The sequence below is a fragment of the Patagioenas fasciata genome, chromosome 1 (assembly GCF_037038585.1).
Source record: "Patagioenas fasciata isolate bPatFas1 chromosome 1, bPatFas1.hap1, whole genome shotgun sequence".
Taxonomy (NCBI): Eukaryota; Metazoa; Chordata; class Aves; order Columbiformes; family Columbidae; genus Patagioenas; species Patagioenas fasciata.
In genome coordinates, this window is record NC_092520.1 from 214,530,242 (window position 1) to 214,543,827 (window position 13,586).

Consider the following 13,586-nt stretch of genomic DNA (forward strand, 5'->3'; position numbering starts at 1 on the left):
GACCCCAAACCCCAGGGCAGCCCCACAACTTGGGGGGCAGCCCCATAGCTGTGGGGCAGCCCCACGTCGGGGTCCCTCAGCTGGGGCTGACCTGGCTGGAGGACACGGAGGAGACCTCGGTGCGCTGGGCCGAGCTGGACACGTCCGAGTCGTCCGTCATGGGCCGCCCGCACACCAGCTCCAGGATGCAGGCGCGGAACTGGGGACGGGGACACGGGGACAGCTCAGCCTGGGCGTCCCCAGGTGTCCCCAGGTGTCCCCAGGTGTCCCCAGGTGTCCCCCGTCCCCGCCCTGGGAGGTGCAGCCCAGCCCTGGTGTCACATCAGCCACGTCTCGTGTCCTTGGGGATGCTGGAGGTGGGTCTGGGTGTCCCCAAGTGTCCCTGGTGTCCCTCACTCTCTGTTGTCACCCATCCCTTGGTGTCCCCGCTCCCAAGATGTCCCCAGTCTGTTGTCACCGAGTGTCCTCTGTCCCTGGACATCCATGGTCCCCAAGTGTCCCCAGGTGTCCCTGGGCGTCCTTCACCCTCCATCATTCCTATCCCCAACATCCCCTGGTGTCCCCACTCCCCAGTCTGTTGTCACCAGGTGTCCTTGGTCCCTGGACATCCTTGGTCCCCAGGTGTCCATGGTGTCCTTCACCATCACCTCCCATCCCCTGGTGTCCCCACTCCCTGGATGTCCCCAGTCTGTTGTCACCAAGTGTCCTTGGTCCATGGACATCCTTGGTCCCCAAGTGTTCCCAGGTGTCCCTGGTGTCCCTCACCATCACCCCCCATCCCCTGGTGTCCCCACTCCTAGGATATCCCCAGTCTGTTGTCACCAAGTGTCCTCTGTCCCTGGAGATCCGTGCTCCCCAAGTGTCCCCAGGTGTCCCTGGGTGTCCTTCACCCTCCATCATTTCCCATCCCCAACATCCCCTGGTGTCCCCACTCCCCAGTCTGTTGTCACCACGTGTCCTTGGTCCCTGGACATCCTTGGTCCCCAAGTGTCCCCAGGTGTCCCTGACGATTATCCCCCATCCCCTGGTGTCCCCACTCCCTGGATGTCCCCAGTCTGTTGTCACCAGGTGTCTTTGGTCCATGGTCATCCCTGGACATCCATGGTCCCCAAGTGTCCCTGGTGTCCCTCACCATCACCCCTCATCCCCTGGTGTCCCCACTCCCAGGATGTCCCCAGTCTATTGTCACCAAGTGTCCTTGGTCCCTGGATATCCATGGTCCCCAAGTGTCCCTCACTCTCTGTTGTCCCCACATCTCCCTGTGTCCCCGCTCCCAGGATGTCCCCAGTCTTGTCACCAGGTGTCCCTGCCCCATGGGCATCTCTGGTCCCTGGGTGTCCCTGGATGACCCTGGTCCCCAAGTGTCCCTGGACACCCTTTGTCCCCAGATGTCTTTAGGCATCCCTGGGATGTCCCCAGTGCCTGGATGTCCCTGGATGTCCCCAGTGCTTGGGTGTCTTCATCACCAAGGTGTTCCACCACCCAGGTGTCCCTGGATGTCCCCATTGCCCAGGTGTCCCCAGGATGTCCCCATCACCCAGGTGTCCCCGTGGCCCAGGTGTCCCCATACCCATGTGTAATCCCTGGATGTCCCCATTGCCTGGGTGTCCCAGGATGTCCCTAATGCCCAGATGTCCCTGAATGTCCTCAGTGCCCGGGTGTCTCTGCATGTCCCCATCACCCAGGTGTCCCTGGATGTCCCCGTTGCCTGTGTGTCCTGGGGTGTCCCCATCACCCAGGCATCCTTGGATGTCCCCATGGCCCGTGTGTCCTGGGGTGTCACTGTTGCCTATGTGTCCCAGGGTGTCCCCATCACCCAGGCATCCCTGGTTGTCCCCGTGGCCTGTGTGTCCCAGGGTGCCCCATCACCGGGGTGTCCCCCGGCGCGGTGGCACCTGTTTGTTCATGAAGCAGTAGATGATGGGGTTGTAGACGCAGGAGCTCTTGGAGAAGAAGGCGGGGATGGTGACCAGGCGCAGGTCCAGGCCGTGGTTGCGGTTGTTGACCATGTACATGGCCAGGGCGGCGTAGGGGACGTAGCAGAGGCAGAAGGACCCCACCATCACCACCACCATGCGCGACACCTCCCGCTCCGCCTTCTGCGTGGTGGCCGACTCCTGCTGCTGCGCCGCCACCTGCGCCAGCGCGTGGGACAGCGGCTGGGACACCGGCGCCGGCCCCGCGGGGCTCCCGGGCACCCAGCTGATCGCCCACACAGCCGCCGGTCCAGCCATCTGTCCGTCTGTCCACCCAGCCGTCCCTTGTCCAGCCATCTAACCCTTCATCCATCCATCCGTCCATCCATTCCTTCATCCATCCATCCGTCTATCCATCCTTTCATCCATCTGTCCATCCCTTCATCCATCCATCCCTTCATCCATCCATCCCTTCATCCATCCATTTGTCCATCCATCCATTTGTCCATCCATTCATCCATCCATTCCTTCATCCATCCATCCGTCCATCCATTCTTTCATCCATCCATCCATCCATCTATCCCTTCATCCATCCCTTCATCCCTTCATCCATCCCTTCATCCCTTCATCCATCCATCCCTTCATCCATCCATCCCTTCATCCATCCATCCGTCCATCTATCCCTTCATCCATCTCTCCATCCGTTCATCCATCCCTTCATCCATCCCTTCATCCATCCATCCCTTCATCCATCTGTCCATCCCTTCATCCATCCATCCCTTCATCCATCCATCCCTTCATCCATCCATCCCTTCATCCATCTCTTCATCCATCTGTTCATCTCTCCACGTGTCCATCCACGTGTCCATCCATGTGTCCATCCACCTGTCCATCCCTTCATCCATCCATCTATCCATCCATGGCCCATCCACCCGTTCATCCATCTGTCCATCCATCCATCTGTTCATCCATTCATGCATCATTCATCTTTCCACCCATCCCTCATCCCTCTGTCCATCCATCCATCCCTCCCTCCATCTGTTCATCCCTCCACCCATCCATCGATCCATCTTTTTGTCTGTCAGTCCATTCATCCCCCATCCATCCATCTGTCTATCCCTCCAGCCCTTCCTCATACATCCCTCCTTCCCTCCTTCCCTCCTTCCCTCCTTCCCTCCTTCCCTCCTTCCCTCCATCCCTCCATCCCTCCTGCCCTCCATCCCTCCTGCCCTCCATCCCTGCATCCCTCCATCCTCCATCCCTCCTGCCCTCCTCCTCTCCATCCTGCCCACCCTCCATCTCCCCATCTCTCCGTCTCCTCATCTCCCCATCTCTCCATCCACCCCTCCATCCAAACCTCCATCCCTCATCTCTCCATCCCTCCAATGTTCCCTCCCTCCATCTGACCCCCTCCCCTCCATGTCCCTGTCCCCGCCGTTGTCCCCACGGTGACTCACGGCCCGCAGGGCGCTGAGCAGCTGGGAGTAGGAGAAGATGATGAGGGAGAGGGGGACGATGAAGCAGAAGATGAAGAGGAACCAGGTGTAGTACTCGCTCTTGTACTTGGTGCCCACCGTGTACCAGTCGGGGCCGCAGGAGCACTGCAGCCCCTCGGGGACGTACCTGGGGACACGGCTGTCACCTCCCGCCCGGTGTCACCCCCATCACCCCTGTGTCACCCGTGTGTCGCCGCTATGGCACCCAATGTCACGCTGTGTCACCCCATTGCACTTCATGGCACCTTGTGTCACCCCGTGTTCACCCCTGTGTCACCTCTGTGTCACCCCACAGCACCCCCATGTCACCCCATGTCACCCTGTATCACCCCATATCACCCCTGTGTCACCCATGTGCCACCGCTATGGCACCCAGTGTCATCCTGTGTCACCCCATTGCACTCCATGGCACCTTGTGTCACCCCATATTCACCCCTGTGTCACCCCTGTGTCACCCCTGTGTCACCTCTGTGTCACCTCTGTGTCACCCCATAGCACCCCCGTGTCACCCCATGCCACCCTGTATCACCCCATATCACCCCTCTGTCACCCCATAGCAGCCCCGTGTCACCTCATGTCACCCTGTATCACCCTATATCACCCCTGTGTCACCCATGTGTCACCACTATGGCACCCAATGTCACCGTGTCACCCCATATCACCCCTGTGTCACCCCATTGCACTTCATGGCACCTTGTGTCACCCCTGTGTCACCCCTGTGTCACCCCTGTGTCACCCCTGTGTCACCCCATATCACCCCTGTGTCACCCCATTACACTTCATGGCACCCTGTGTCACCCCGTGTCACCCCTGTGTCACCTCTGTGTCACCTCATAGCACCCCCATGTCACCCTATATCACCCCTGTGTCACCCATGTGTCACCGCTATGGCACCCAATGTCACCCCATGCCACCCTGTATCACCCCATATCACCCCAGTGTCACGCCATATCACCCCAGTGTCACGCCATATCACCCCTGTGTCACCCCATAGCAGCCCCGTGTCACCCCATGTCACCCTGTGTCACCCCATATCACCCCTGTGTCACCCCATTGCACTCCATGGCACCTTGTGTCACCCCGTGTCACCCCATGCCACCCTGTATCACCCCATGTCACCCCTGTGTCACCCCATGTCACCCTGTATCACCCCTGTGTCACTCATGGCATCCTTATGACCTCCCCACCACTCCTGGACGTGTTCAGCCCCTTGTCCCTGTGTCCCCCCCCTGTCTCCCTGTCCCCAATGTCCCCCCTGTCTCTGTGTCCCCCCTTGTGTCCTCCATGTCCCCCCGTGCCTGTGTCCCCCCATCCCTGCGTCCCACCCTGTTCCCCTTTGTCCCCCCTGTCCTCCCCTGTTCCCCCGTGTCCCCCGTGTCCCCACCTGCTCCAGCCGAACCAGGGGGGGAGGGCGACGCCCAGGCCGATGACCCAGGTGGCCACCACCGCCATGAGGGCGTGTTTGGAGCTGAAGCGGAAGTTCCCGAAGGGTTTGCAGATGACGATGTAGCGCTCGAAGGCCAGGAAGGCCAAGGACCAACCTGTCACCAGCCCTGGGGACACCACGCCATGGGGACATCAACCTGAGCTCCAGCCACTCCCATGACCACACCATGGTGGTCACCTCCACCTCCAGCCCCACCACAAGCCATGGTGGTCAACCCTGTATGCAGCCCCACAGACCACGATGGTCACCCCAACTCCTCCAGCCCCACCAAACCATGGTGGTCACCCCAGTTCCTCCAACTCCACCAAACCATGGTGGTCACCCCAACACCTACAGCCCCATCAGATCATAGTGGTCAATCCAAATCCCCCAGCCCCACCAAACCATGGTGGTCACCCCAACATCTACAGCCCCATCAAGTCATAGTGGTCAACCCAACTCCCCCAGCCCCACCAAACCATGGTGGTCACCCCATTTCCTCCAGCTCCACCAAACCATGGTGGTCACCCCAACTCCTACAGCCCCATCAGGTCATAGTGGTCAACCCAACTTCCCCAGCCCCACCAAACTATGGTGGTCACTCCAGTTCCTCCAACTCCACCAAACCATGGTGGTCACCCCAACACCTACAGCCCCATCAGGTCATAGTGGTCAACCCAACTCCCCCAGCCCCACCAAACCATGGTGGTCACCCCAGTTCCTCCAACTCCACCAAACCATGGTGGTCACCCCAACACCTACAGCCCCATCAGGTCATAGTGGTCAACCCAACTCCTCCAGCCCCACCAAACCATGGTGGTCACCCCAACTCTGGCCATGGTGATCACCTCACCTCCTCCAGCCCCACCAAATCATGATGGTCACCCTGGCTCCAGCCATGGTAATCACCCCAACTCCTCCAGCCCATGGTGGTCACCCCAGCTCCACCAGCCCCACCACAATGTGGTGATCACCCCAACGCCTCCAGCCCCACCAGCCCATGGTGATGTTAGCCCACCACAAACCATGATGGTCAACCTTATGTACAGCCCCACCAGACCATACTGGTCACCCCAGCTCCCCCAGCCCCACCATGATGGGGTGATCACCCCAACCTCTCCAGCCCCACCACACCATGGTGGTCACCCCAACTCCTCCAGCCCATGGTGGTCACCCCAACTCATCCAAATCTGTCAGACCATGGTGGTCACCCCAGCTTCTCCAGCCCCACCAAACCATGATGGTCACCCCAGGTCCAGCCATGGTAATCACCCCAACTTCTCCAGCCCATGGTGGTCACCCCAGCTTCTCCAGCCCCACCAAACCATGATGGTCACCCCAGCTCCAGCCATGCTGATCACCCCAACTTCTCCAGCCCATGGTGGTCACCCCAGCTTCTCCAGCCCCACCAAACCATGATGGTCACCCCAGCTCCAGCCATGCTGATCACCCCAACTATTCCAGCCCATGGTGGTCACCCCAGCTCCTCCAGCCCCACCAAACCATGATGGTCACCCCAGCTCCAGCCATGCTGATCACCCCATCTCCTCCAGCCCATGGTGGTCACCCCAGCTCATCCAGCTCCATCAAACCATGATGGTCACCCCAGCTCCAGCCATGCTGATCACCCCATCTCCTTCAGCCCATGGTGGTCACCCCAGCTCATCCAGCTCCATCAAACCATGATGGTCACCCCAGCTCCAGCCATGCTGATCACCCCATCTCCTCCAGTCCATGGGGGTCATCCCAGCTCATCCAGCTCCATCAAACCATGATGGTCACCCCAGCTCCAGCCATGCTGATCACCCCATCTCCTCCAGCCCATGGTGGTCACCCCAGTTCCTGCGGCCCCACCAAACCATGATGGTCACCCCAGCTCCAGCCATGCTGATCACCCCATCTCCTCCAGTCCCACCACAATGTGGTGATCACCCCAACCCCTCCAACCCCACCAAACCATGGTGACCCCCGCCACGCTACCTCCGGTGGCCCCCACGAAGGCCTCCAAGGCACACATGTCCTTGCCGAAGATGAAGTAACCCTGGGAGCTGGAGACGAAGACGGTGAAGACGCTGAAGATGCAGGAGATGAAGCCGCTGAAGGAGATGTTCACCAGGATGTAGTTGAGCGGCTGCCTCAGCTTCTTGTACTTGATGGTGACCACCAGGACGATGGCGTTGAAGGGGGTCCCCACCAGGAACACGAAGCCCATGAAGGCGGTTTGGAGGTAAAAGGCCCAAGGGGGGGCGATGTGATATTGGGGACCGTCCCAGGGTCCCACCGAGGACCCATTCTTGAAAAGGTAAAACTCCTCGTCACCCGACATGGTGGTGGCACCTCGGTGGGGGGGACGCACGGGGGGGACGCGGAGGTCCCTGCCCTCCCCCTCTGATATACCCTGTGCGCCCCAAAGCCGCTTAAGGGCTCTGGGGGGGATCAAGGCCTCATCCCGGGGCAAACATGGGGATTAAGGGGGGCTAAGCCGGGCTCAGGGCCTAAGCAGCCTCGCTAAGCCGGGCCGAGCCGATTGCCAGGATTTGGGGGGGGGGGGGGGAACCCCCCCCCACAGCCACCTAGACCAGATTTGGGGTCCCCATGGACACACGGGGACCCCTCAAGGTTGGTCGTGGTGATGTTGTGGTGTCCCAGACCTGGGTGACCCTGGGTGGGGGGATTTGGGGTCTCTGGGGGGAGATTGGGGTCCCCAGAGGAGGGTTGAGGTCTCAAGGAGAGTCGGGTCCCCAATGGGGGTCTGGAGTCCCCATGGGCACACGGGGACCCCCCAAGGTTGGTCTTGGTGATGTTGGGGTGTCCCAGCCCTGGGTGACCCTGGGTGGGGGGATTTGGGGTCCCCAGGGACACACAGGGGCCCCCCCAAGGTTGATCTTGGTGATGTTGGGGTGTCCCAGACCTGGGTGGGGGGATTTGGGGTCCCTGAAGGGGGGTGATTTGGGTCTCCAAGTGGGGTTTGGTGTCCCCAGAAGAGGGTTTGGGTCTCAAGGGGTATTGGGTCCCCAGGCAGGGGGGGTTGGGGTCCCCAGGGACACATGGGGACCCCACAAGGTTGGTCTTGGTGATATTGGGGTGTCCCAGCCCTGGGTGACGCTGGGTGGGCGGATTTGGGGTCCCCTAGGGTGTGTCTGGGGTCCCCAGGGACACATGGGGACCCCAAGGTTGGTTTTAGTGACATTGGGGTGTCCCAGACCTGGGTGACCCGGGGTGGTCTGGGGGGGGTCCCAGAGGGTTTAAGGACCAGAAGGGGAAGTTTGGGGCCCACAGGGGGATGTTGGGGTCCCCCAATGAAGTCACACCCCCCTCGAGGACCCTCGGGTGCCCCCATAGTCCCACGGGGACACCCCGTGTCACCCACCGTTTATTGTCCCCTACTCTGTGCTGGGGGGGGGGTCCTGCCCGGGGGGGACCCTGGGTTGGCCGGGGGCGTGTGTGGGGGGCACCTCGGGGGCAGTTTGGGGCTTGGGGGGGGTTCTTTTGGGGTTGCATGGTTGGGGGGGCACTGTAGAGGGGGATATTCCACGGGGGGGTTGCAATTTCGGGAGGTGTAACTTCGGGGGGGGAGGGGGATGTGCGTTATTGGGGTGCATTACCGGGAGGGTGCACTGCTGGGGAAAGAGGGGGGGCATTTCGGGGGTGCATTGTTGGGGGTGCCTGGTTGGGGGGTACATGGATTAGGAGGGTGCACTTGGGGGGGGATGTGCGTTATTGGGGTGCATTACAGGGGGTGCGCTTCTGGGGGAGGGTTCCCCACCTCCTGCATCCCCCCCCGCACCCCTACACCCACACGTGACCCGCGGGGGGGGCGGAGCTCTACCGCGGCTCGTTGGTCTAGGGGTATGATTCTCGCTTAGGGTGCGAGAGGTCCCGGGTTCAAATCCCGGACGAGCCCGCAGTGCGTTTTTTTCCCTTCCGGCCCCCCCACCAACCCACACCCCTTTTCCTGCCCCCCCGTGACCGTGGGGCCGCCCGTGGGGCAGGAAGGATGAGCACAAGCTGCTTAGGGGGGGATTAAGGGCGATCGGGGTGCCCCCCCACCCCGGCTGGGGGTGCATATAAAGTCCGGAGGAGCGGAGGGACAGTGGGGTGGTGGCACCAGCGCCGAGTGTGGTCCCCACGGGTGGGGGGGGGTGGGTGTTGCTGGGGGGGTCCCCACCCGTGGGAGGGTCCTCCGGCTCCGGGGCAGGGACGGGTCGGCTCGGGGGGGGCACAGGGTGGGGACAGCGGGGACAGGGAGCAGCTGAGCCCCAGAGCTGGGGGTGGAGGGGTCAGCCCGTACTGTACTGGGCTGAACTGGGCTGTACTGGGCTGAACTGGGTCAGCCTGTGCTGTACTGGGATTTACTGGGCTATACGGGGCTGTACTGGGTCAGCCTGTACTGCACTGGGATGTACTGGGATGTACTGGTTCAACCTGAACTGTACTGGGATGTACTGGGATGTATTGGGTCAGCCTATACTGTACTGTGATTTACTGGGCTACACGGGGCTGTACTGGTTCAGCCTGAACTGTACTGGGATGTACTGGGATGTATTGGGTCAGCCTGTACTGTACTGTGATTTACTGGGTTATACGGGGCTGTACTGGTTCAGCCTGTACTGTACTGGGATGTACTAAGCTGTACTGGGTCATAATGTACTGTACCGGATCATACTGGGCTGTACTGGACTGTGTTGTACTGGACTGCACTGCACTGGACTGTACTGGGCTATACTGGGATGTACTGCGTTATACTGGGTCAGGTTAGGTCTGTTCATACTGTACTGGGCTATACTGGGCTATACAGGACTGTGCTGTAATGGGCTGCACTGCACTGGGCTGTACTGGGATGTACTGGGTTATACTGGGTCAGGTTAGGTCTGTTCATACTGTACTGCACTGGACTGTACTGGGCTATACTGGGCTATACAGGACTGTGCTGTAATGGGCTGCACTGGACTGGGCTGTACTGGGCTATACTGGGATGTACTAGGTTATACTGGATCAGGTCAGGTGTGATCATACTGTGCTGTACTGGTCTGTACTGGTCTGTACTGGGTCAAGCAGGGTCAGCTCAGGCCACACTGTGCAATGACGTCACGGCATCACCTATGATGTCATCGCTGTCCCTGAGTGCACCCCCCCCCAGTGCAGGGACCCCCCCCGTGTCACCACATGACCCCCCTGACCCCTCCCTTCATGCACTCCGAGCCCCTCATGAGCCCCCATCCCATAATTTAGGGACCCTCCTTTGCCGCTCCCCACCCCCCCAGCAGGGTCCTGGGGGGGCCACAACGAACCCAGGCATCCGGCTGTTCCCCCAACCCCCGCCTCACTGCTCCCTCACTGGCCCCTCGTAGCCATCAGTAGGCTCCAGAGTGAACGCTCCCCCAATGATTCCTGAGGCCCCAGGGCGGGAGCAGGGGCACTGGTGCCACTGGTGGGGGGTACTGGTGTGGGACAGCGGCACTGGGGGTGCCCAGCGCTGCTCCCCCCGAGCCCCTCCCACCCCAGGGACCCCGGCGTCCGGGCGGGCAGGGGGGAGGCGGTTGCCGGGGCAACCAGAGATGCCATCGCTGGGCTCGGTCACCCGGGGGACGGTGACAGGGCACGCGCTGCCCCACCGGGGGCGGCAGGGCCATGGAGCTCAACGCCTGCCCCTCCGTGGGGGGTGAGTGGAGGGCCGGGGACCCCCACACCCCAAAACGGGCACCCCCAAAAACGAACAACCCCCGGGACGGGTTCCCCCAAGGGATGGGACCTCCCGTGAACGGGCACCCCCCGGGGACGGGCACCCCCCAAACCGGGCAGCCCCTGGGGATGTGTACCCCCAAAAATGGGTACCTCCAGGGATGTGCCCCCATGAACGGGCACCCCGTGGGGATTCCCCCCCCGCCCCATAAGTGGCTCCCCCCCAATAAACGGGCACCCCCAGCGATAGGAACACCCAGCCATGGGCACCCCCAGCCATGTGCACCCCATGAACTGACACCCCAAGGGTGGGCACCCCCATGAACGGGCACCCCCAGGGATGGACACCCTGTAAGGAGGGGCACCCCGTGGATATGTGCACCCCAAGAACAGTCACCCCAAGGATGGGCACCCCAGGGATGTGCACCCCAAGGGAGGGGACCCCATGAACGGGCACCCTCGGGGATAGGGACCCCCAGGGCCAGACACCCCCATGGATGGTCACCCAGAGGGATGGGCACCCCAAGAGTGATGGGTATCCCCCCAGGGATGAGAACCCCATGGAGACAGGCAACCCCCAGGGCGGGCACTCCATAAGGAGGGGGACCCCAAGGATGGGCACCCCATGAATGGGTGCACTCAGGGAAGCGCATACCCAGGGCCAGGCACCCCAAGGATGGTCACCCCATAGGGGCGGGCACCCCAAAGGTGGGCACTCCCAGTGATGAGGACCCCAAGGATGAGCACCCCAAGGGTGATGGGCACCCCCATGAGTGGGCACCCCAGGGGTGTTTACCCCATAGGGACGGGCATGCCAGGGATGGGCACCTGAAGGAGGGACACCCCAGGGATGTGAACCCCATAGGGATGGGCACCCCAAGACCGGTCACTCCATGAATGGGCACCCCAAGGGTGAGGGGCATCCAAAGCTGGGACCCCCATAAACGGACACCCCCAGGCATGGGCACCCCAAGGATGGTCAGCCAAAGGGTGGGCACACCCAAGGATGGGCACCCCAGGGATGGTCACCCCATAGAGACAGGGACCCCAAGGGGGGCACCCCAAGACTGGTGACTCCATGAATGGGCACCCCATAGGGATGGCCACCCCAAGGATTGTCACCCCAAGGTTGGGCACCCCAGGGATGGCCACAACAAGGATTGTCACCCCATGGATGGGCACCCTAAAGGGACAGGCGCCTCAAGGGTGGTCAACCCAAGGGATGGTCACCCCAAGACCGGTTACTCCATGAATGGGCACCCCATAGCGGTAGGCACCCCAAAGATTGTCACCATAGGGATGGACACCTCAAGGATGGTCACCCCATTAGAACAGGCATGCCAGGCATGGTCACCCCAAGGGTGGGCACCCCAGGTATAGTCACTCCATAGGGATGGGCACCCCAAGGACAGACACTCCAAGACTGGTCACTCCATGAATGAGCACCCCATAGGGATGGGCACCCCAAGGGTGGCCAACCCAAGGATAGGCAGCCCAAGACTGGTGACTCCATGAATGGGCACCTCATAGGGATTGTCCTCCCAAGGGTGGGCACCACAGGCATGGTCCCCCCATAGGCATGGGCACCTCAAGGGTGGGCACCCCAGGTATAGACACTCCATAGGGATGGGCACCCTGAGGACAGGCACCCCAACACTGGTCACTGCATGAATGACCACCCCAAGGGTGGTCAAGCCAGGGGTGGGCAGCCCAGGGATGATCACCCCATAGGGATGGGCACTCCAAGGATGGTCAAGCCAAGGGTGGGCAGCCCAGGGATGATCACTCCATAGGGATGGGCACTCCAAGGATGGTCAAGCCAAAAGTGGGCATTCCAAGACTGGGCACTCCAGGGATGGTCAAGCCAAGGATGGTCAAGCCAGGGGTGGGCACCCCAGGGATGGTCACCCCAGGGATGGTCACCCCATAGGGATGGGCACTCCAAGGGTGGTCAAGCCAAGGATGGTCAAGCCAGTGGTGGGCACCCCAGGGATGGTCACCCCATAGGGGTGGGCACCCCAGGGATGGTCACCCCATAGGGATGGGCACTCCAAGGGTGGTCAAGCCAAGGGTGGGCACCCCATGAATGGGCACCCTAGGGATGGGCACCCCATAGGGTTGGGCACTCCAATGATGGTCAAGCCAAGGGTGGGCACTCCAAGACTGGTGACTCCATGAATGAGCACCCCATAGGGATGGGCACTCCAAGGATGGTCAAGCCAAGGGTGGGCACCCCAGAGGTGGCCCCCATAGGTGAGGGGCACCCAAGGCAGAGCACCCACAGCCGGTCCCGCCCCGGGTGTCCCCGGCAGCGGAGCTGCAGTCGCTGCAGGCGGAGCTGGGTGCGCTGCAGGCCGGGCAGGCAGAGCAGCGCGAGCAGCTGGAGCGGGCGCTGGCGCAGGCGCAGGCAGAGGGGGCGGCGGCGGCCAACGAGGCCACCAACCTGCGGCAGGAGGTGGCCCAGCTGCGCGAGGGGCTGCAGCGGGCACAGCAGCTCTGCGAACAGTACCAGCAGGAGGCCACCAACCTGGCCAACAACGTCCCCCGGGGGGACCAGCGGCAGCAGGGGGACAGCGCAGATGTGGCACGGCTGCAAGGTGGGGGATGGCCATGGTGTCATGGGATGGTGGCCACGGGTTAGTGGTGGTCATGGGGTGGTGGCCATGGTGTCATGGGATGGTGGCCACAGTGTGGTGGTGGCCATGGGGTGTTGGATTGGTGGCCATGGCATGGTGGTGGGGTGGAGGCCATGGGGTGGTGGGTTGGTGGCCATGGTGTCATGGGATGGTGGCCATAGCGTCATGGGATGGTGACCATAGCGTGGTGGAGGCCATGGGGTGGTGGCTTGGTGGCCATGGTGTCATGGGAGGGTGGGCATGGCGTGGTGGTTCATGATGTGGTGGGGTGGTGGCCATGGGGTGGTGGCCATGATGTGGTGAGATGGTGGCCATGGTGGGGTGGTGGTCATGGGATGGGTTGGTGGCCATGGTGTGGTGGGTTGGTGGCCATGGTGTCCTAGGGTAGCGGTGATGGTGTGGTGGTGGCCATGGTGCGGTGGTGATCATG

The 13,586-nt window shown here is 61.9% G+C and overlaps 1 protein-coding gene and 1 non-coding gene across 2 annotated transcripts; one reads left to right on the top strand and one right to left on the bottom strand.

Annotated features, from left to right (window-relative positions):
* Positions 1–76: 76 nt before the first annotated feature.
* On the bottom strand, positions 77–7,164 carry OPN1SW (opsin 1, short wave sensitive). The gene is made up of 5 exons (XM_065839502.1): positions 6,819–7,164; positions 4,797–4,965; positions 3,374–3,539; positions 1,896–2,135; positions 77–199 (listed from the first exon to the last, which is right to left on the bottom strand). Exons 1-5 carry the CDS (start codon positions 7,162–7,164, stop codon positions 77–79), a joined length of 1,044 nt encoding a protein of 347 aa, XP_065695574.1.
* Positions 7,165–8,670: 1,506 nt separating this feature from the next.
* Positions 8,671–8,742, top strand: TRNAP-AGG (transfer RNA proline (anticodon AGG)). The gene has a single exon. It is a non-coding gene; the product is annotated as a tRNA-Pro (tRNA).
* The last annotated feature ends 4,844 nt before the right edge of the window (positions 8,743–13,586 follow it).